Here is a 23,243-nt window from a genome sequence, read left to right on the forward strand (position 1 = left end):
TTTGTTGAAAGAGTATTGATTAGAAGAGCAAATATATATGCAGCAGGCTCCAGTTCTGGATGCAATTGAGAGAGAGAGAGAGAGGGAGGCATAGAAGCAATAATTTTCCTTTTTTGAATATCAGGTAGAAGCAATAATTGATCATGGGACCGGAGAAACATGTTCTAAACCCATGCCCATGATTCTGTTGTTTACAGGAACGAGAGAGAGGCCCATGACCAAACCAAATTTATAGTAATTTCACACCAGTTTTTTTTTTTTTTAAAAAAAAAAAATAAACAATCAGGATGCATATAGCATCTGATGTTATTCTCAGAATTGAAGTTGCAGTAGTGGCTTTTCAGCGCGAGAAAAACTTGTGCAGTACAAAATACAAATATACGCTTCAACTATTCCTCCTTTACCACAGCTCTATATTTTATTTTTGATTTTCTAATTATATTATGACACGCCGATTTTTTTTTAAAAAAAAAACAATTTAGAAAACAGAAACAAACATCCCCACAAACTATAATCTGGAGGGACAAGAGTTAATGAATTTGATTATTGTTTGGGAAGTTAATAGGAGAGTAGGAATTTGGGGTATCCGAGCACGTGTTCGTTCTAAGCCAAACGAAACCAATCACCTTTGAATTATTAATCTGTGTTTTGTCCTTAGCCCATAATGTCTATTGTGGCGATCTCACACTCTATTTCATTGGTAGTATATATTGTTACTTCCGTTTCTTCTCTCCATATACAATATCTTACAATTTTCTCCAAAAGAAATGGATGAAATCAAAGCATTTTTTTTTTATTTAATAAATATCGCAGCAACAATGATACTTGTACCCCAACAAATTTAACATATAATACGATACTATTGTCAATTATTGTGTTAAGCGATTATTTATTTTTAACTTTTAAATGTTAATTTATATGAATATCATGTATATGTCATATCAATTGGAATATAAATACTTTATATCTTTTTTGTTGTGAAAATATGGATGGATTCTCAATTTACAATGTTCGTGGATTGTTTTGCAATACCGCAGCATCAAAGTGTGGATCTTGATGGATTCTAATATCAAAGTGCCAACTCTACTTTGTGCATTATAAATTTATTGAGGTGGCGAGGGATGTAAAAAAGAAAAGAAGCATCAGCTTCTCCATTACTCTGTCTCTTTAATTTTTTTCATCAATTTTCTCTCTTTCTAAGTTTTTAGTCATATCTCTTACTAGATTTATAATTGTCTTTTGGTTAGCTCATATGTAAATTCAATAATTCATAACACCTTGAACTATTTTAGAGGAGATTTATCGTTACAAAATGGCACATCATAATCTTTTGTCTTAGCACTTTGAGTCCTTTTAGCATTTCTCTTTTGCTTTAGCACTTGGGTCCGTTGACAGTTGACAACTGGCATAACGAGACGCAAGGTGGCTTCAACAATATTAAGAGGTATTTTCATGCGAGCACTAATAGTTCAGAAAATATGCACTTAAGTCCTCAGGTTCAAAAAGTATGACACACCTAATAACTACTCACGAACACCAGAACAAATCGATTCTCTTACACTCGAATGTGCAACTCTTCTTTTTCGTAAATGTACCTTTTTCACATATTTTTAAGGTTGAGGTTTGAGCTTCTTTCCTAGATATTGGATCGGGCATGCAGTCACGTTAGAGTAGCGTTTATTTTTTAAATTAGAGTGAGAATTTTGAGAAGCATAAATTTTGAAATTAGAGTATAGAGTGGGAGTGTGAGTGTGAGTATATTATTTACTTATACTAAAATGAAAATAGAAAATATGAATTAGAATTCTATTTATATATTTAAGTAAATTATTTTAAATTATAATTTTACTCTTATTTAAAGAATTTTAGTTTTTAATTATAAAGTGAATAAAAAAATATGTTTGCAAAATAAACTATTTACTTTATTGTTAATTTTAATGATTTAAGTTAAAAACTATTGATAAGAGTAACACAAATGATTGATTATTATTAATTATTAATTATTAATATTAAATAAATATAATACTATTAAAATTAAATGAATATAAGAATATTATATTTTCAAATAAAGATAGTATATAGTAATATTATTAATTCTCTAAGAGTATCATAATATTATTTTTAAGTAATTTTAACATAGAATGAATTTAAATTATTATTTTAACTAGATATAATAATAATATATTTAAATAAGTTTAATAATAATATTTTATTTTAATAAATATAATTATATTGTATTTAATAATAGAATGGTAAAAAAAAAAAATGAGGCATGAGCCTTTAAGGGAGTGGGAATCCCATTTCTCAATTAAAAAAGAGTGAAATCCACGTATTGAAACTCCTACTCCCCATTCTTAAACGAACAAGTAAACGCTTGAATGTGAAAAATCTACACTACCCACTTATGCTCCAATAAGTAAACACAACATATGTATAATATGCTGTATTTTTTATATTATTTAAACATGTTAATTATAAATTTTACAAAAGCAGCTGTTGGCGACCGTTTATAACTTAGCTAACTTATCATTTTCTTTTTTATTTATAGCCAAAAGCACATATAATTTGAACAAAATTGCCTTTTAAAGGAGTGTATGGTCTAAATTTTTCTTCTCAAAACAAAATAAACCCATTAGTAAAAGCGCATGAATGCTCGATAAAATGTAGAACAGAAAAACACTTGATAGATACATGTCTTAAGTGAAAAACGCGAATTAGATATTCGACAAAATGTCAAACTCGCATTCAAAAAAAATGAAAAATAAAAAACAAAAATGCTCACACTCTATTCCTTGCTCCTATTAGAAGCTAACACACTAGATGAAAATGGGATCACTTCACTTCCAGTCCTTACAGAACATGCTCTCTCGAACAATCAACAAATGGCAAGCAACAACCGCTACACATTGACAATCTTTGTGTTGTTGATTCTGTTTCTTTTAAGCATCTTGCTCATAAGCAAACGCAGTCTAGAACCCTCTCTCTCACTCTACAGAAGCTTCTTCTCACAAGCCCACGTTGCTCTTAACTCGCCAGCTGACTCAGCCGAAACCCCAACTGAGTCGAGACAATCCAACATCAGTGTCAGTGAAGTATTCGTTGAAGAAGATAAAGAGACCCCAGCTGCTCAAAATGAGTCCTTTGTTGACAATCATAATAATAATAATGGAGACGTTTCATTTGAGAGAGTCAACGGGGCGTGTGATTTGTATATGGGGAGTTGGGTGAAAGACGAAGGGTACCCAGTTTATAGACCCGGTTCTTGCCCTTATGTGGATGAGGCATTTGATTGCCAAATGAATGGACGGCGAGATTCATCGTATCTTAGATGGAGATGGAAGCCTGACGGCTGTGATCTTCCAAGGTGTGATTTTTAAATTTCCCTTTTTTTTTCTGGTTTTATGAATGTTTCTTGAAATGTGATGATTTGTGGTTTTTGTTTCTGTTTTGGATTGAATGCATTATTTATGAATTTTTTCATCAGAGAAGCAATTAGTATTTGTTTTGAATTACATAGATACAAATGCACTTCTTTTACTTACTATATCAACTTTTCTGATACTCTTTTTGGTTGTAATAGCTTAGTAAGTTGTAATATTGCAATTTTCAGAATGTAGATGTTAGGCTGCGGTATCCATGATGGGTCTTATTAGTTCTCCTCTGTAAGATGGCTCAAGTCGTGGAGAAGGAGAGATGTATTCTGCTGTAAGCAAGGCTACAAAAGCTACTTCTTCTGACCAATTAATAGCTTTAAATTAACAAATCAATCTTGCCATCTGGATGATAATCCTTTTATAATCCATGTTTGATAGTTGATAGGAGAATCTTTTCCTCATCCATTGGTATTGAGGTTAAGAATGCATTTGGGCATCTGAATTTCTATTTCTGCATTCTGTTTTCACAGCAAAATCCATATGAAGTGGTATTTTATCTTGTCATGGGGAGAAATTTCATAATTTTCATCATTTTAAATCTTGTAGATTATTTAGTAGCCAGTGAGCTTCCAGTGTTGAATTTCCTGCTTCTGCTTGCCATGGAACTGGCTTGGATTCCATGCTTTCATCCTTTTTTGGTTATATTACTCAAGTTGATTTGCCTACCTATACTTACTACTGTTTTCTATTTATTGCTTCCTGGTTTGAAAATTTTCAGATCTGTTGTATGATATTTTCTTCAATTTCCTTTCATTGGTAGGTTTAATGCTACAGACTTCTTGGAGAGACTAAGAGGTAAAAGGCTGATGCTGGTTGGGGATTCCATGAATCGGAACCAATTTGAGTCACTCCTATGCCTCCTCCGTGAAGGTCTGACTAATAAGAGCAGAATGTACGAGATCTATGGTCACAAGATAACAAAAGGAAGGGGCTACTATGTATTCACTTTTCTGGTAATTCAAACTTTATTCTCTCTCATTGCTTCTTTAGATTAATAAGAGTGCCGGACCAAGTTCTTTACATCCTCTTACAAATGCCTTTGTCTCAATAATTTATTAAAACATAGTGTTATTTCCCCAATGTTATTCGTTTTGAGTGTTGGAATTGGTATTGATTATGGTTACAATTGGGGTTAGCATCTTGTTAGGGCTTTGGAGTTTGGACTGTTGAACAAATAATTTTTCTGGGAGACCATGCATGGTCTTTTCTGTTATGCAGGAATTTTTATGTTTTGGCTAAATTTTCTTTTTCTCCTTGGGATGTAAACAGTTAAAAGGAGTAGTAGTTGCTTGATTGTATACAACTGCATATGAATACTACTCAGCAGTTTTATAGGCTCATAGGATGGTGATATTGGCTGAAAGTAGGAAGTAGAGTAAATTAACTAGTATCTGATTCGAAGATCTTTGAAAATCTGGGCAGGACTATAATTGTACAGTGGAATTTGTGAGGTCGCATTTCCTTGTGAAGGAAGGTGTCCGTATTAACGGGCAAGGTGATTCAAACCCAACTCTTTCAGTTGATCAAATTGACAAGAAAGCTAATAAATGGAAGCGGGCTGACATCCTTGTTTTCAATACTGGCCACTGGTGGGTTCATGGAAAGACTGCACGAGGGTATGTCTGCAATCTTCCGTTTTTCATGGACCTCATATTTGCTTCATCTTCGAGCAGAAATTTGGCTCCATTTTTTATGCTTACGACTGAGATCTGAAAATCCTGTTATGCTTAAAGTAGATGAAAATAGCTACTCTCTTATGTTGACAATTTAACCTCTCAAAGTACATGTAAAAGTTCATATCTTCACATATGGGGACACATATATATGTTATGAATTTTTTAAAAGCTTTCCTTTTTATTTATTGAAGTAAAAGTAACATAAATTTCATATCAGTGATACTTGTTACTGTTGCTTTTTGGTTTATCCCAATATTAGCTTCCCTAGAAAACTGAAAAACATGCATAATTAATTGATGCAGGAAAAATTACTTCAAAGAAGGCGATTATCTCTATCCAAAGTTTGATGCAGTTGAAGCTTATCGAAGGGCTTTAAAAACCTGGGGCAAATGGATTGATGATAACATAAAACCATCAAAGCAGTTGGTATTCTATCGTGGATATTCTTCAGCCCATTTCAGGTATACAAATATGCTTTTTATCTTATTACAATGGCAACGGGCATTGAATATTTTTTGTCCCCTTCATTCAGATATTGAAACTGAATGCCTCTTCTATATTCTCCCCTGTTCGAAGATTGGATAAATTGCAAAAATCAATCTTAACATATTGAAACTTAGCCGTGCCGTCTTTATGCATGTTATTTCTGCCATAACTTCTCTTTTAAAGGACCAATCGATAAGGAACTCAAAGAAACTTAGAACATTAAATTTCAGTTATTAATTATCAACACAAAAGTAAACAGATATGCAAGCTGTTGTTGCAGCAGAGTGGCTATCTCATCTATGGTTTATTGATTACAATTGTTTGAAACAGAGGTGGAGATTGGGACTCGGGTGGATCATGCAATGGGGAGACTGAGCCAATCTTCAGCGGGCCATTCCTTGATAGCTATCCTTTGAAAATGAAGATAGTAGAGGAGGTGATCCAAGAAATGCGTAATCCAGTAATACTATTGAATGTGACAAGATTGACCAATTATCGCAAAGATGGCCATCCTTCTATATATGGCCAGAATGTCACTGATGGAAAAAAGATTTCCAGGAGACGCCAAGACTGCAGTCATTGGTGTCTTCCCGGGGTTCCCGATGCCTGGAATGAGCTAATATATGCCACACTGGTTTTCAAACAAACGGTTTCCATTCAGAGGTAAAAGTAATGATGTGCCCAATAGATTTTCCTTTTTCTTCTTGTTTCTTTCCTTTTTCCTAAGAATATAATATCTATTTACACATTAGATGATATGTTGAGACAGTCATCCATAGAAATCTTGGACGCCAAGTTTAGACCATCAAACATGAGCCATATATAAAAATGTAGAAGAATTTAATCAACAGTTGAGTCAAGATCCCCTTTTGTAAACTTTATAATTAGTAGAAAAGTCAAAACAGATTGTGGAATTGATTGTTGAAATTTGATTGTCAAAGGGGCTTTGCTTTTGTAAGATGATTATGCAAAAAAACTTCCAAGAGAAACAAATAAGCCATCCTCGGAACTTCCTGGAAACATCAAACATGACACAGTACATTTTGAACAAATAAAATGACAAGGGAGAATATCGTGATGCTTCTTGGAAATGATTGTTGCAATTTGATTGTCAAAGCGTGAAAGGGGAGGTTTTATTTTTATTTTTTCAAATTGAAACATAGTATGAAGTTGAGAAATTTAATGAAGACTTTGGGAAACGAACAGTCTGATGGACTGTAACATAATGAATTAGTCAAACCTCTTATCCGTAAAGAAAAAGTTAGGCAAAACCTCAACTTTAGGGGATATGGGAACTTAGTCAAATGATATAAATTGTTTATTATTGAGAATTAGGATTTGATAACTGGGCATAAATGATTTGTTAAAGACTGCAAGCCTGCAACCGCGTAAGTGCCATTGCCAATACCAACAATCTTTGTCTATGGATACTTGTGGTTGTAGAAAGCTAAAGTCAACTTAAGCTTTGTGGTGGCTCATTAAATAATCTCAGTACCAGGTACTGTGGAAAAAGGCTTCTCGTAATAGGAATTCATATGATAATAAAAAAGAAAAGTATTTTAAAAAAAAAAAAGACAATGACTAAGTTTGGATTAGTTTATGGTGGAGCACTGATAATGATTGCGTGGTAAGTATAGATTTAATATCTATTTTTATGATTGTGCAGTCATCACCAGTACTCTACTGTGAAGCTACAACCCAACTCAACCGGACCTTAAAAAAATAAATAAATAAATAAATAAACAAATGACATTAACTTCGTGGTTACTAATGGAGTATTAATTTAGCATTTATTATTATTTTTTTTAAGGAAAAAACAAGAAGGCCAGTTCTGGCTGCAGCCTAGCCCTCGATAGGCCTATGTCAATTGGCTTGCATGTTGCGTGCATCTATAGAATTGACATAATGCAACAAGACTTTGAGTCCACAATTGTAATGTGCATTCATTACAATTCTATGTTGGGCAAGGTCCTAACCTCCTAATACTAAATTTTTTCATGACTCAAAATGGTGATAATTCTCGTTACTCTCCTCAATCAAACGAGTGAACCCCACTCACACTAAATAAACTCTTTATGTGGTCATATTTATGTACATCCTAACGAGACTTGGCACTACTCTTTAAAATAATCATATTAATAATCCATAATTAATTTGATTTACCGAAAAAGCCTGTTGCCCTAGCCTTTTTGAGTTTTGACAATGGAGCAAATTATTAATGCATGGCTTGTATCAGTGAAACCTAAAAATTTCCCAATGAGTAGATGAGTAAGTGGACCGTTGCCTAATTTCCACTTCGGCAACATTAATTACTTTGTTAATCATATTAATTTTAAAATTAATCGTACATCAACATAACTTTGTCATTTTGAATTGATGATATAAGCATCGTATAAAAATTATGACTGAAATATTTATAGTTGCTTTGTTATTTATTGAAAGTTTATCTTAATGCATTTTGCACACTTTGATATTGGTTATTTTCTCTCTTTTTTTTAAAAAAAAATAAATAAATATCTTTATTCACAATTTTCATGGAAATTTTGGATTATCAAATAACATAATACAAAATTTCATAAAATTCTCTGAACTTTTCTGTTTTTTTATCGGTTTCTTTCTTAATTGATTAATCACTAACTGTAGCATCAAAGTGCCTTTTACAAGCAGCACATGTGAAAGAGTCAACCAGGAAAAGAAAGAGGAGCTTCAATTTGAAGATTTTATTTTGAGTTGTGTCAATGAGTTTGTTAGTACTTAGTGGTATTTTTTTTTTAATATTATTTCTTTCCGTAGTTTCTCATTCTCATGGTCAAACCTCTTCAGCTCTCTCTCTCTTTTTTTTTTTTCTTTTTTTTGTCCTTCACTAATTTCTTTTCAAACACGTCTATCCTTTTTCCAAACACCATCAAGATGTACGTTGACTATAGTTTCAAAATATTCATGTTCTATAATTGAATAATATCCTCATTAATTGCTTACCAAGGAAGAGAAAAGCCTGCAACCATTCGTAGCTTACAAAATCAATCCACATTGGAAACATAACGCATTTCTTCATATGAAACTCAAAACATAATTTATTATCTCTAATTAGGGAGACTTAAATCCCCCCTTAAATATATGCATCAATTATTTCTTTTAAGCCAGCTAATATACATTAAATTTTGTTAAACTTAAACCTACAAAATTAATTAATTAGGTTCATTTGTGGCATTGAAGCGTCTTTGCCATTTGTTATTCTTAAGGACCACATCAGTATTAACGCCCGCATTTTTCCCTTCATCGCTCGTTCTCATAATTTTCTCGCACGAAGGGCACGTTGTAGCCTTTTGAAGCTGAATAAATAATGGCGACGATGCTCCGGCTTTTGCCGATTGTAGTTCTTGTAATTCTTTCTTCAATCTCTTGTTCTCGTCGGTTAAGCTTTCACAACATTTCTTCAAAAATTCGCAATCAACTTCGTTTTGTTTCAACTTCGTCCTGCAACGTAAATGGATCCTCACGGTGTTAATTAGAATACAGAAATGAATGAAGATTACACCTTAATTAATGATATTTATAATTACCTCGCTCTCCTGTTTTGAAACCAAACTTCAACTTGTCTTGGTTCCAGACTCAATTGCTCGGCCAACGCCTGCTTCTGGGACTGGATTCAAGCTCTTTAATATCAGTCAATAAAATTTACTTCGTATTAATTACAAAATGTAACATAAAAAATACCATCAAAAAAAGAATTATTCTCCAATAGATTTGTAATATTCGAAGGCAATTGACATTTTTTTTTTTTACGGGACTATCTAAGAAGTTCATCAGCTCGTAAAATCTTCTAGGTGAAACAAATAGTATGCATCCATGGGAAAACTACCAAGAATAATATTAAGAAGAATTTAATCGCAATGAACTAATATTATTCATTCGATCATGAAAAAATTATAAAAGCATAAAAAAGTTACCGAGTTGAGAGTAGCATGCAATTTGAAGCTATCTTCAAGCAACCTTGATTGCTCTATAGTGAGTCTCAGTTTCTTCCTGCCGCTAATATTAATTCTCTTGCTATTACCATTCCCAACTCCGGCTTTACCATCATCTTGGCTCATCTTCGAACCTGAGCCGATGCTCAAATTATGATCCATACGACCGGTATCTTCATCTTTAGGGCACAAAGTAAACGATAAGTCTAAGAAAGCCCTAGCGGCAGAACGCTTATTATTATTGTTGTTATTATTATCCTTGGGTCTCTCGTGCCTCCCCGCCGCATGCTCGCCTACACCAAGCCCTAGGCAGAGCCCTGTGTTGCACTCTTCAGCAGCTGCCATGGTGTGTTTTTCGAAAAGAGAGAGTGATATGGATATAATTGAAAGCTGCAGGGGTGAGGAATCGTGGGTGGGGGGGTTTTATAATGCAACAGTAATGAAAGGGTATTGATTTTTTATTTTTTTATTTTTTTGTGGGTCAATCAGTTATTATAAGTGATGAATAATGATAATTAAGGATATGATGTGAAAAGAGACAGTAAAGAAAGGCATGCGTTAGAATTTTAGGACTATGACTTCCTTTTCGGAAACTTAAAATACTTTGTTAATGCAATAACATGTTTGACTTTGCGAATTCTACGGGATTTTCTTTTATTATCATTATTATTAATGATGAAACTTCAATTGAGTCCATTTTCTACCAAACCATTTCTTCCGAACACTTTCTAGCCGACAAAATGTTTTGTCTATCGTCACTTCTGGGGTGGCAAGTGTTTCTTATTTTCTGTTGTTTTGAGGTTTTATTTATTTTGAAGGAAAATTAGCAAAAAAGAAAAGCAGTGCAACTTCTGATTGGTGCATGCTCGTCGGTAGATTACATGGTTGGTGAATGGTCAAGAATCGAAAGACAAGGACCACGGAAAAGTATTGAAAAGACTGAAACTTTTGAATGATTAAAAATTCATTTTAAAGATTAATTTATTCAAAACACCCTTATTTTATTTTTTGCCGCTTTATTTTATTTTGATTTTGATACAGTTTCGTCCTTCACTCTTCATTGACAGTTTCTAATTTTTCGTTACACTTCTAAAAGTTTTTCATTGGTGACCTCAAAATTTCACAATATGCTATTAAATATATCACGAGTTAAGGATCCCAAAAAAAAAAAAAAGAAATTGAGGTATTACCAATGAAAAATAAGGAGTTCAGTGTAATATATTGGAATCATTCTCCATTAAAATATGTGTTACCTCTTGCAAGGAGCAAGACAAGGTGATATCCAAATTTCAGTGAAGGACGGGCCGCCATCCTTATCCCTTTCCTTCGTAAATATGCAGCTAATTTGCTTGAGATGGATTTGATCGATATGTACAATTAAACTTGTCGAGGATAATGAAATTATAATAAGTTAATGGCGTTACTGGAATTAACCAATATAAGTTGGCACATGTTCACAGTTTATGGAAGAGACGCAAAGAATTTATTATGATTTTTTTTTTCATTTAGAAAGGTTTTAATAAATTATTAGTTAATTCCCATATCTATGCTTTTATATCGAGACAATAGACTTACTTATTAAGACAGTCGACAAAAGAAAATGTCACAAATCGTCACCAATAATCCATCCTATTATGAGCTTAAACATTTTTTTTATGCGCCATTAAGAGTTCTATAAACGGGATCTATTTATAAAAAGAAAAATGAAAAGAATTCAAAAAAAAAAAAGGCTTGGGTTTATTTGTTCCAAACATCTTATTTGCGGCCTTTCAAAATTAATTTCAAAGTACAACCATTACAAGCTAGCCTTAAATTCCTTTCAATGTTGAGTTAGACATAGTTGGTATGCTAAACTAAAAGAAGGCACATATATAATTGGAGTCCTAGCTAACAGATGGTTCATGGTCCAATTTTAATTAGAGGATAAGAATAACGGTATTCGGCAACCGCTCATTCCATGAGCAGTTAATTTATATAGTTTCACAGTTGACTTAAGTTTGATCGATGTAATGATCATTCTGTCGTTACAAATTAATATCTATAGTAATTTGTATCTTAATATTTTGATTTTAATTTAACTGATTTGTATACATTGTTCTTATAAAAAGATCTCCAAAAGGTTCATCTAATTTTATTTTTTGTCAAACACAAAATTCGATACAATTAAGGCATGTAGCGTTGCATAGCATAGCATTAATGGTGCACCATTCCGTGAGTTTAATAAATAGAAACGTGAAAGCTCAAGGATTTTCAACAGAGCGGGGGAAGCTGTGCTGTAATTTTACCTCTTTTAAGGAGCAAATCAAGGTGGCAGTAAAATATCAGTAAGAACTTGGCCCATCTTCATCCTAGGTTGATATGTATCGATGTATCTAACAGGTATTTGAAACTGAAGGTACTTTGCTTGAGATGGTACTTAATATTCAATTAAATTTATAAAGCTACGTTGGTCAAATTATAAATTGAATTGAGATATTGAAATTTTGACCAATAGAGGTTGGCTTTTGAGCAAAGGAATTTATTGTGAATAAACGTTCTAACAACTCGTAATTAGTGGCAGTCCCACACTCTGTACATTTTTATTTGTATAGTAGACTTATTATTAATATAGTCGACAAAGACTCAAAAAGCTAATGTTTATAAAAAGAAAATTTAAAAAAAAAAAGAGAGGTCACGATAATAACCCAAATCAAATTGCAGCATAATATAAGTTGTATTATATTTAAAGATAAAAATATATAAAACCAATTTACTTTCTTTTGAATGTACCTTTTAACACCCCTTGAAAATTCTTACGAATTTTAACCTCAATGAGAATAATAATGGAAATCAAAATGATCTTATTAAAACTCCATGTCAAAATTATAAGTTCTCTTCTTTTTTTAAAAAAAATAAATTTTATAAAATATTTAACTAATCATTTTTACAACTGACAACAATTATTATAAAAGTTACAACATTATCAAACTAGCTTTTATTCTTTTTTTTTTTTAACTAGAAGTCTTCTTAAGTAGATTTTCAATTGCAAATCAACAGTAAAATAATAGATTCAATAAGAAATTAAATAAATACAAAATAATTGAATAAATCATAACTCACAAAATAATAATATTAATAGTTTGAAGTATAGAAAAGTTTTTTCATAACATTTCAATGTCAATCTAACTTAAAACGAAAAAAAAAATAATTATTAAATTTGGAGGTGTTCTATGGAGAGAGGTGTGAAGAACTCTGAACAGAGAGGGAGAATCATCTCTTCTTCTTTAGGTTAGTCATGACTTGTCCACGTGTAGGGTTCTGTTTGAAATTAAAATAGGTGTTATATATAACCTTACAATGGGATATTTTAAGTGTGCCCGATCTAGGAATGGCAAAATTTCGGGCCGGGTCCGAGTATTGCAATGACCGGACACTGCCCGGATGCAACCGGTCTGGGTTCAGGCTAGGTTTTAATTCGGGTATCTGAATTTTATATTTTTTAATATTATGTGTATATATTTTTTATTTTTTGGTAATTTTATAAGTTTTAAATTTATTTCAATAAAATTTAACATGAAAATATAAACTTTATATATGTATAATAAATGAGTCAAATAAATATAAATATTTAAAATAATATATATTTTATAATTTTTTTAAATAAAATTCAAATTCCGGGTTTATCAAGTGATGTCCATAACCGACCCGGCTTCATACCCAGCCCACAACACCTGGGTACGGTCCGGATCCAGACAGGATGGGTATTTTTGCCACCTCTAGTCCGATCAAGTGACTATTTAAGGCTGGTTTCTGACTGGGCCCTTAAACGGCTGAACACCCGAACCACAGCTCAGTTGACTTAATTCTTATAGCGAAAATGAGAGGTCATGGTTCAAGTCCAAGAGGTGAGGGGCTCATTGTACCTCAAAAATCTCTCAATAGACCATAACAACAACGTGTAACGGGAGCAACTGTCAGGCCCAAATAAGTGACCACAGAAATCAGCATTTGATTTTCGACCAATTTCTGTTGGCTACTACGAGAACGAAAAATCTACAACTTTTCTGCTTTTTAACCATTTACCGAATTTTAAACAAACTCAGAAACCATGATATACTCATAAACAATGGCAAATTATGGATCCGTATTCAGTCTCAAGAATCATAGATAAATATATGTTCAGATCAATCAGATATTCATTCACACAGCACATAATAATTGATATGCCATGCATGGAGGCCCATACATGACCACTACTATCATACTATTGGGATACCGGTGGCTCTTCGAAAGCAAAAATATGAAGAAAGTAAAAGGAAAAAAAAAAAGTCATGGAATACAAGAATTTTATGAGGAATATCCCTCTACAGGAGGAAAACCAATGACATACAACAAAGAAAGCCAATATCACAAATCTCTAGCTACACCGATGACATCCAAGCCCCTCAACTCTCTGGCTCTCTCTTTGTGCCCTCAAACACGCTTTGCACTTTTAAGGGGCCTTCTAGAGAACTCTCAATGACATGACATCAACTCACTATTCCAGAACTTGAAACTAAAGTGAATAAGCTGTTCACAGAACCAGGAAAAGCCTGGAAAAGACTCAAATATACACAAAATTAAAGTAACTAGCTACAATCCAGTACCTACTGCCTATAATAAATTACCCTATCATAACCAAAAAAAAATACCCCAAAACATACAAAGTCCACCCAGAATCCCCTCGCTGTTTAGGACGATCCTTGTTTTAATTGTTCTTAACCTTAAGAATTCTCAGCTTCCTTCTTAGTTTTGCAGCTGATCTGTCTCTCTAAGGACAGCAGAGTGGTTAAAATCTAACATCCAGTGTTGATCCAATTCAGTCTTGATTCAACATTATTTATAACCATGAAACTTCTTATTTTAGTTCAAGTACAGCAACAAAAAATTGAGCATCCATTCTCAAATTCAGTCCTAAATAAAATCTAAACAACCGAAAAGAAGACATGTAAGCAAATTTGACTGGGCTAGAAGTATTTTGTCAGTAAGGTGTTGTGACTTTCAACCTGCAGTTGCCATGAAATTGAATCACCAGCTATCTAGCACAAAAGGGCACCCCATTGGCAAACATTAGGTATCAAGTGAAACTAAGTGTTCACCAAACAGTTTAGCAGCTCCAAACATTCGCCAACAAAATGTCAGTCACATTTAAAATTTCAAACGTTTGGGAAAAATTGGAAAAGAATTTCAATCAACGGCTATAATGCCGCAAGATGTGCTTCATTTTGCAAAATCTTACTATCTTAATCACTTAGAATTCGCAAAATCTTACTATCTTAATCACTTGGAATTCATAAGCAGTTCATTCATTGCAAATGTATAACACAATCTGATCAAATACCATAAAAAAATCCACAACCCAATTAAACTCTTATCAAAACTAAGTTAACGAACAGCATTAAAAAAGAAAATAAAAATTCACCTAAGATAACCAGGGATCTTAATGCGAATAAAGAGCATACTCATAATATAAGCAATGACAATGGAAGAGATCCCAGCAGAGGCATAAGAGACCTTAACACTCTTAGCCCTATTCTTATCAAGAGCGAGATCCAAAAGCACGAAGCCCATCCCGCCGAGCACGAACATGAACCCAGAAGAGAGTCCCTCGATGATGTACTGCCCGTTGACGCGGCCGGGTAGGAAGACGACGGGGCGTACGGAACCGGTGGCGGGGTCCTGCGTGGACCCGATGCCAGGAGGCTCAACGATGACGTCGTAGACGAAGCCCGACACGACCATAAAGTAGGTTAGGAGGACGAGGGCGAAGACGGTCATTGGGGATGGGAGCGTGAATGACGGCAGCTTCAGGCGGAGACGCGGCGGGCGGATGATCGAGTAAGGGAAGATTTTGAGGATGTGGAACAGTGGGTCAATTGACGACTGCGATGCGTCGGATTGTGATGCGAGGGTTTGTGCTGCTTCTGCTTTCGGAGCCATTTTTGCAGAAGTATGTGAATCGTCCTGAATTGGATCAGAGTCGAAACGACTAAGGCGTGGAGAGAAAAATAATAAAAACCGGACGACCGATTCAGTTGATTCGATTTTATTTTCAGATTTCAGTTTTCGATTTTCTGGGGAAAAAAAAAGAAAAAGAAAAAGAAAAAAACGATGACAATGGGGTCTCGAAATGGGCTTATTTTGAGGCCTAAGTTATGCCATGCAGGGAGGGACCGTTTTGTATTGCTTTTCAGCGAATTAAAATTAATTTTGAAAAATTATTGTTTAGTAATTTTTTTAGAAATCACTTTTGGTATAATCATTTGATCTTAAAATTTTAAATTATTTTTATTAATTAAAAATAAAATTACTAATTTTAAAAAAATTTATTATTTTACCAATCATATTGAGATCACAAAATATAAAAATAAATCTAATAGTATAAAATATTTATTTTAATTATCAATTATCATATATACATAATAAAAAATATTTTATATATGTGCTTATAAATATGTAAATAAATTTTATTCAATATTATGTCTAATTCAATTATTTACATTTTTAATGTAGTTTAATATTGAAATTTACTAAACACTCATGACTGCTTTTAAAATTCATAGCTGATTATTTTTACAAAATTTACCAAACACTTTTAAAAATAAATTTTATTAAATGTTTAATTAATTCTCTTCACAACTGATTATTTTTACAGTTCAGCTAATATTAATTATTTTTAAAAGTTGTAACAGTACCAAACTGGCTCGCAATGCACTTGATTGAGTATGAAATACGAATAGAGATTGATGCCACAGCAAGTTAATGCTAATTAGGTAAATTAGTTACTGTAGCTTAATAAACTATTAGCAAATGATAGACAAAGTATTATAGAGCACTAAATATTTGGTGACACTATAATGGGCAAATGAATTATGGTCCAAAAGCGTTGCTTTTTATTTATTATCTACCACGGCACTTCTTGATATATTAACATTGTTAATTAATGTTTGCACCGCTTATTTAAGATACAAAACACGTCAATACGCGAGTAAAATCAATCCCCTGGCACACAACGTTGCTAGAGATCCTTTTCGTTGTCAAAATCAAATATTAATAATTATTGATATGACCCTAAATATTTCACCAAGCCTATAGAAAAAAAAATGGTCACAAATTTATTAGCATTATCAAGCCCATCTCCATCCTCCACTCTCCACCATACGTATTATGATAATAAGAAAACGGAGATTACGAAGAAAATTGAAAGGGAAAGAATAGACATTATTCAACGCGGAAAGTTTGCTCATATTAGAATAGTAATAATAAAAATTGATCTACTGTGTATGATAAACCATTTGGCATGTGTTAATGTAAGGACAAAAAATTAGTATTACAAAGTCGTTGTTCTAATTAACAAATACGCTTTTAATGCCACAGCACAGTTTTAAAAAACATAGTTGAAGGTCACTTACCAGTCTTACACTATACAATAAATCTACAGCTGATTCAAAATAAATCATTAAAAGATGTCTTCTAGATAGCTTTAACGTGCGATTTGCGAGATTTCCGGTCGAGTAAAAGAATGAAACGAGGAAGAGGGGGACACATTTTCTATGAAATAAGTCCCTAACCTAGGTTAAACTAACTAAGTTGCTCTTCTTGTTGTGATATAAAAATAAAATTATAAGTCGATGTACCCACATCCACAATATTATAGCGTGTTTACTGATCAGTAACCAGAATGAAATATAATCATAATTGAATGAAATTAGAATGGGCTGAAATCAGAATGAGAATTATAATAAGCTGTTTATTTTAATCGTGGGAATCCAAATTGAAATGAACTGTATTGTTATTGATGTATTTGTTTTATCTTAAAATTAGAATGGATAGTTACAAATTACTAGATTGACTTTAATTTATCATTGTTATAGTAATAATAATAATAATAATAATAAAAAAATAAAATACAAATTTCTGACATATAAGTGGAGTAATATGACCACTTTAGGAAATGAGAATCTTATTCTCATCTCTCCACAAGAGAATGAGGATTCATATTCCGCCTCTTATTTAAGCAAGTAAACACATCTTTCATTCTCATTTCTATTCTCAATAAATAAATATATCATTAAAGTATATACTTACAAATTAAATATGTAGTTATTGCAATAGGGATGATAGTAAACAACTCATCCTCCTTCATAAATACTAGTTGTTTAAAAGTGTGAGATAAAATTATAAAAAAAAAACTCATCCTCCGAACACACTATAATACAATTTATACGTATGGGATGGAGAAACAAGGGGCTTGTTTTGTGCAAGTGGAAAAGATGGGTCTTTCTTTGCGAAAAGGAAAAAGATCAGAGATTCTACTGTCATCAGCAGAACTTAGGAATCATCAAGAGATGTAACAGAATCTGATTTGGAAGGAAGGAGATCCGACGGCTGTGGTGGTGTGGAGCACGTCGCGGTCAATAGAGGTGTCAGCCACAAGTAAATTCTCCCGTGCGCTTTCCGAAAAAAAACAAAAGCAAACAGGTTTCACGCGTACCCGAAGGGAAAAAAACACACACCGGGACACTTTACCAGCCCTCGCTGTCGGTCGGTGAACACCGTGATTTTTCATTCTCTCCTCATTTTTTCCGCAATCAACGCTTATTTCGGTTCCACGTGTTTCTTCTTTCCCGTTTGATTTCATTTTCTTTTTTCTTTTTTCTTTTTCCTGCCGTTGTATTTAAAAAAAGAAAAAGACTTAAAAAATAGTAATACTACTATGAGTCTATGAGATGCTCTTCTTGTCTGTTACTCTTTCGTTTTTACTAATTTGAGAGAGAGAGAGAGAGAGAGAGAGAATTAGAAGCAATGAAAATGGTGTATAGTCGTGAGATTTTGAACTTCTTGGTGAAGAAAGATGTGAGGAAAATCCTGAAGCGCAAGGATAGTGATGCTGGCGAAAGAGGTGCTTAATTTTATTTTCATTTTTTTTTTGTTTTTCATCATGAGTAGTGCATTTCAGCTACAGCGTGCTTTCATTATTAGAGATTTATGAAAGAAATATACACAATGGATTTAGTTCAGGATCACTAAAATGCAATCAGCTTGATTGAAGTACTGGAGGAAGACAAGGCAATGAGAGTATTTTATTTATTTATTTATTTGAATTTATGAATTCAGGAAAAGCTCTGGAGGAGCTGCAAGCCTCTCTTTTTAACAGATTTCGCTCGCCCGATGGTGCAAAGCGTCAGGAGCAGCGTTTATGCGGGCCCATTGCTTCTCTTACATTCAATTTTGTGGTTGCTGTCAGCATTATTTTCATGAACAAATGGGTTTGTATTGAGTTGAATTTCCTTATCGCCCTTTCTGTTTCTAAATGAGGCGGCTTCCTACTCCGTACTGAATCTTATCCCTTTTTTTTTTTTTTTAATATCTTCAGGTACTTAAAAATATTGGGTTCCAATTCCCCATTTTTCTCAGTTTTATTCACTATGCAGTAAGCTGGGCCTTGATGGCCGTTCTAAATGCTTTTGCTCTTCTCCCAGCATCTCCTCCTGCAAAATCAGGCCTCTTATCTTTATTTACTCTTGGATTTGTTATGTCGTTCTCCACCGGCCTCGCTAATGTCAGTTTGAAGTACAACAGGTGAGATTTCATACTCCTATTTGCCACACTTAGTTTCCCTGTTTTAAAGTCTAAAATTATTATTATTATTTCATTTTTTCCAGTGTGGGATTTTATCAAATGGCTAAGATTGCTGTTACACCATCAATTGTTTTGGCAGAATTTATATGTTACAGAAAGAGAGTTTCTGTATTGAAGGTAACTTTTCCATTCTGGCACATCCAACATGGATGCACATAAAAATGATGTTTTTTTTTTTTTGTCAGTTAGACTTCAAGATTGTAGACTGTGAATATGTAGATTTTTTTCAATGATTTTTATCATTTTTCGATTAGAGAGATATTTCGTGTATCATTGAGGTTACGGAGGAAAATTCTTAACACTATGTTCATGAATGACATCCTGCAATCATAGCTTGAACTTGTGGTTGACATCAACTTGTTTGTGTATGTTTGAGAGGCTACTGGAGAATATAAATTGTTGAACATTTTGTATACAATAGAGTTGGGTTTAAGTTGATGATTTTCCGCAACCTGGTGCATGTTTCAGTCAGATTTTTCTTCTTATTCTTATTCCTGCTTCCCCTCTATATTGCACAACATCTTTGTAATGATTTGTCTTATTGGAAAATATTTGGATGTGAGTTATGAACCTTTTTTTCCATATGGGAGAGTGTTTCTTTTAAACCTCATAACTGAGGTATGAGTAACAGGTTATTAAATAACATAACTGGAGATGGAACCTGTTTTTGACTTAATTAAGATAAGCCCTACAACTTTCAGGTGCCTATTTGAAGGTTTGCTCGTGAACCTATTGAACTGAAAAAAGAATGAGAAGAAAAATTTTATTTTTGTAAGTTTTATGTAATCTAATATCTCCTTCTGTGCATCCCTTGAGGTTTTCCTATTGTCTTATAGGTTGTGATACATTAAAAAGCTGCGAAAAGCGGTTCAATGTTTGTATTGTTTGCATAGTAAATATGCCTGTAGAATCTTCCTACTTTCAGATTCCAAGAAAAGTTCTAAATGACCCGATTTTTGTCAGACTGTGACACTTTACACTTAGGCTTTTGTGACAATTACTTTAACTTGATGATAGGTTCATTAGTACTGTGATACACCACTTATGACAGTAACAATAGTTTTCATGAAATGCTGTTAGTTTTCAACCGCACGAAACTTTTCCATGATATATTTCAGGTCATTACACTTACGGCGGTATCTATTGGTGTTGCTGTTGCTACGGTAACTGATTTACAATTTAGTCTGTTTGGTGCTTGTGTGGCATTGGCGTGGATAGTACCCAGTGCAGTTAACAAAATTCTCTGGTCCAATCTGCAGCAGCGAGAGAGTTGGACAGCATTAGCGTATGTTGCATGCTTGCTTAACTACTCAACTGTTCTCAACATTGTTTCGTCATTATAATACTTCATATTAGCAATTTACCAAGTTTCATTTTACCAAAAATTGTTCTTCAGGTTAATGTGGAAGACAACCCCAATCACTTTGCTTTTTCTCGGTTCTTTGATTCCATGCTTAGATCCTCCTGGTGTTCTCTCCTTCAACTGGAACTTCAGTAACACCTTGGCGATTCTTATGTCTGCTTTTCTTGGCTTCTTGCTGCAGTGGTCAGGTGCTTTGGCACTTGGGTGAGTGATTCTTTTCATTCTGTTAAACCATTCCAAGCAATGTCCTCCCCTTTGTGTGTGTGCATGCGTTTGTATTTGTTTGGGGTGGGGAGTTGTTTTGGGGTTTGGAAAATATATGAGTTTCAGTCATTGTCTTCATTTGTGGTCGACCGTAGACTGCCTTGTCTTCCTGGATTGGGTAACTCATGGTGAGTAATTGGGCAAACTTAATTACTGTTCTTGGGTAAAAGACTTCAAGAAGGAAAAATGCAACTCAATGCACCATTCCTGGAAATCACATATCAGATGCTGTAGTTTGAAGATGATCATTTAATCTTTGCCAAAATTCAAATTATTTTCTGGAACATTCTGTCCAATGAATATTTGAATACTTAAAACTTTTGAACTCACTGAGGGACGTTGGCTTCTCCTATTAAATTGTAAAAACATATTCACTTGTCTTATGTCACTTTGAATTTATGCTATCATTATCGTCCTTGGTGTCTTCAGGTTCAAACTGGATGTCCCGAGTGTCTTTAGGTTCAAATCAGATGTACATACATATATATTTTCTTAACTTAGGTTACTAATTTTGTGCTTTTTTGGTTCTATTTCCTTTCCCAGGGCTACATCAGCCATATCTCATGTCGTCCTTGGACAATTCAAGACATGTATTATACTTTTGGGAAACTACTACATTTTCGGTGCAAATCCGGGCACAACTAGTATCTGTGGAGCTTTTGTAGCTATTGCGGGTATGTCTTTTTACACATACCTTAATTTATGCAACTCAAAGCATCAATCAAGTAAAGCATCCCTACAAAATGGTTCCTCTTTACCAAAATCAAAATTGAGCAAAGAGAATGGAGAAAAGCATGACGGATATGGTGATGAAAGTGTTTAACAACAATACAAGGTATTGTGCTATTAGAAATGCCTGCTTTAACTCTAGGTTTTGTTCCACATTTCTCTAGGCTATTATAAATAACGACTCATATTCATTCATTATTTATAGACCACTTCTAGGATACTTTGCAAATCTGAGTTTAGTTTTAGTTTATATTGCTAACCTTGGTTTAAAGGGTTTCATGTAAATTTTGTGGAGTGGTATGCTAATCTCCTCCGTGGCTTGATCATTGTACATATGAATGACTTGAAAGATTCTTCACAACAGTGTAATAATATCACTTTTCAATGTTATCCTACCCCTTTTTGTGATTCTCTCTCTTTCTTTTTCTCCAACAAACCCCCCCCCCCCCCCCCCCCCACCAAAAAAAACTCTTTATTCTTTGGGAAAAGAGTACTTTCCCCATTCTCAAGAGTCAATACTACAATTTAGATAGTTTAGAAACTACAGTAATCTTTGGTGAGGCCCAATTGCATATATGTGACTTAGAGGGTTCTAAGCCCAAGAAGAAACGCCTAAATCTTACTTGGGTGGGCTAAATCCAAATAATTTTTATTTTTTCCTTTTCTTCCCCAAGACTCGAACTCGAGTGGTCAGCTGCTACAAGTTTCATGTTGTTACCAATCCAACCACGCCTTTGGGGGCACCCACTTTCATATTTGTGGGAGGGTGGATTTTTTAAATAAGTCTCCCCTCGAGGGAACTCAATCTGCATTTACTATGTGTTTTAGTTTATGTTATTACCGTTATGGCCACCGTTGATCAAAATCTCTGGTTGCGCCACTGCTTACGTCCTCAACAAAGTTGATTTGTTGAAGCCTGAAGGCACTAATCTGCCAACCCCATACGTTCTCTAAAGTTATTGCCTAAGTGGCCTTGTGCGATACTTTATTTAACTTGAAACTCAAAAAGGATAAATTAAGAGGGATACGCATGATCAGAACCCTAAGGCAGCACTTAATATTGAGAGTTTGTATCTTTAACTCTACAGCAATCCATTTTGCTTTAAATTAGTTGACTATACGGACCAAACTTTTGTTGAATAACAAAACCTCCCTATAAGCAGCACCATTATGGAATTGATAGCATGTTATATATTTAGCTTTACATACAAATAATAATAATAATAATAATCGTAAAAAGGACAAAGCATCAAGCATGGCTATTTGAGTTGGTGTATGGTATTTGATTTGTCTGCCCATCTGAACTCTTGCTTCACTTTGACAACACGCGGTGGCGGTGGAATCTGTTGACTCTTCATAACAAGAAAATATTTATATAGAATTCAGTTTTCTTTTCTTTTTATTTTAATAATAACTGTCAGCCCAGAAATCCGAATATTATTAGATGTATGTATAAGCAAACCTCGGAATGTGGAACTCAGAAATAAAAACAATTTAGAAATTAAAAAAAAAAAAAAGAAGATTTACACGGAGAGATATAAGGTGTCGGCTTTAGGGTTTACAAAAATCCTAAAAAAACATTTTGTTTATTAAAGACTTGTCTGGGACAAGACATAAAAATTAAGACGACGTTCATGTGCCATGCAAAGTACTTACAAATCTT

At 33.6% G+C, this 23,243-nt stretch overlaps 4 protein-coding genes across 4 annotated transcripts; 2 read left to right on the forward strand and 2 right to left on the reverse strand.

Moving 5' to 3' along the window:
- Positions 1 to 2,698: 2,698 nt before the first annotated feature.
- Positions 2,699 to 6,535, forward strand: LOC18055529 (protein trichome birefringence-like 5). The gene is made up of 5 exons (XM_006453148.2): positions 2,699 to 3,364; positions 4,195 to 4,387; positions 4,857 to 5,050; positions 5,413 to 5,571; positions 5,927 to 6,535. The coding sequence occupies exons 1-5, from the start codon at positions 2,775 to 2,777 to the stop codon at positions 6,261 to 6,263; spliced, it is 1,473 nt and encodes a 490-aa protein (XP_006453211.2). The 5' UTR covers positions 2,699 to 2,774; the 3' UTR covers positions 6,264 to 6,535.
- A 2,249-nt stretch (positions 6,536 to 8,784) lies between these two features.
- LOC18054985 (homeobox-leucine zipper protein HAT22) lies at positions 8,785 to 9,909 on the reverse strand. The gene is made up of 3 exons (XM_006453149.1): positions 9,547 to 9,909; positions 9,160 to 9,239; positions 8,785 to 9,073 (listed from the first exon to the last, which is right to left on the reverse strand). The coding sequence occupies exons 1-3, from the start codon at positions 9,907 to 9,909 to the stop codon at positions 8,785 to 8,787; spliced, it is 732 nt and encodes a 243-aa protein (XP_006453212.1).
- Positions 9,910 to 14,902: 4,993 nt separating this feature from the next.
- On the reverse strand, positions 14,903 to 15,720 carry LOC18054986 (oligosaccharyltransferase complex subunit ostc). The gene has a single exon (XM_006453150.2). The coding sequence runs from the start codon at positions 15,520 to 15,522 to the stop codon at positions 15,001 to 15,003; it is 522 nt and encodes a 173-aa protein (XP_006453213.1). The 5' UTR covers positions 15,523 to 15,720; the 3' UTR covers positions 14,903 to 15,000.
- Positions 15,721 to 17,807: 2,087 nt separating this feature from the next.
- LOC18054987 (nucleotide-sugar uncharacterized transporter 1) lies at positions 17,808 to 21,973 on the forward strand. Its single transcript, XM_006453151.2, has 7 exons — positions 17,808 to 18,484; positions 18,700 to 18,851; positions 18,959 to 19,164; positions 19,248 to 19,341; positions 20,343 to 20,509; positions 20,621 to 20,791; positions 21,395 to 21,973. Exons 1-7 carry the CDS (start codon positions 18,388 to 18,390, stop codon positions 21,672 to 21,674), a joined length of 1,167 nt encoding a protein of 388 aa, XP_006453214.1. The 5' UTR covers positions 17,808 to 18,387; the 3' UTR covers positions 21,675 to 21,973.
- The last annotated feature ends 1,270 nt before the right edge of the window (positions 21,974 to 23,243 follow it).

Source organism: Citrus clementina, unplaced genomic scaffold (assembly GCF_000493195.1).
Source record: "Citrus clementina cultivar Clemenules unplaced genomic scaffold, Citrus_clementina_v1.0 scaffold_1, whole genome shotgun sequence".
NCBI lineage: Eukaryota > Viridiplantae > Streptophyta > Magnoliopsida > Sapindales > Rutaceae > Citrus > Citrus x clementina.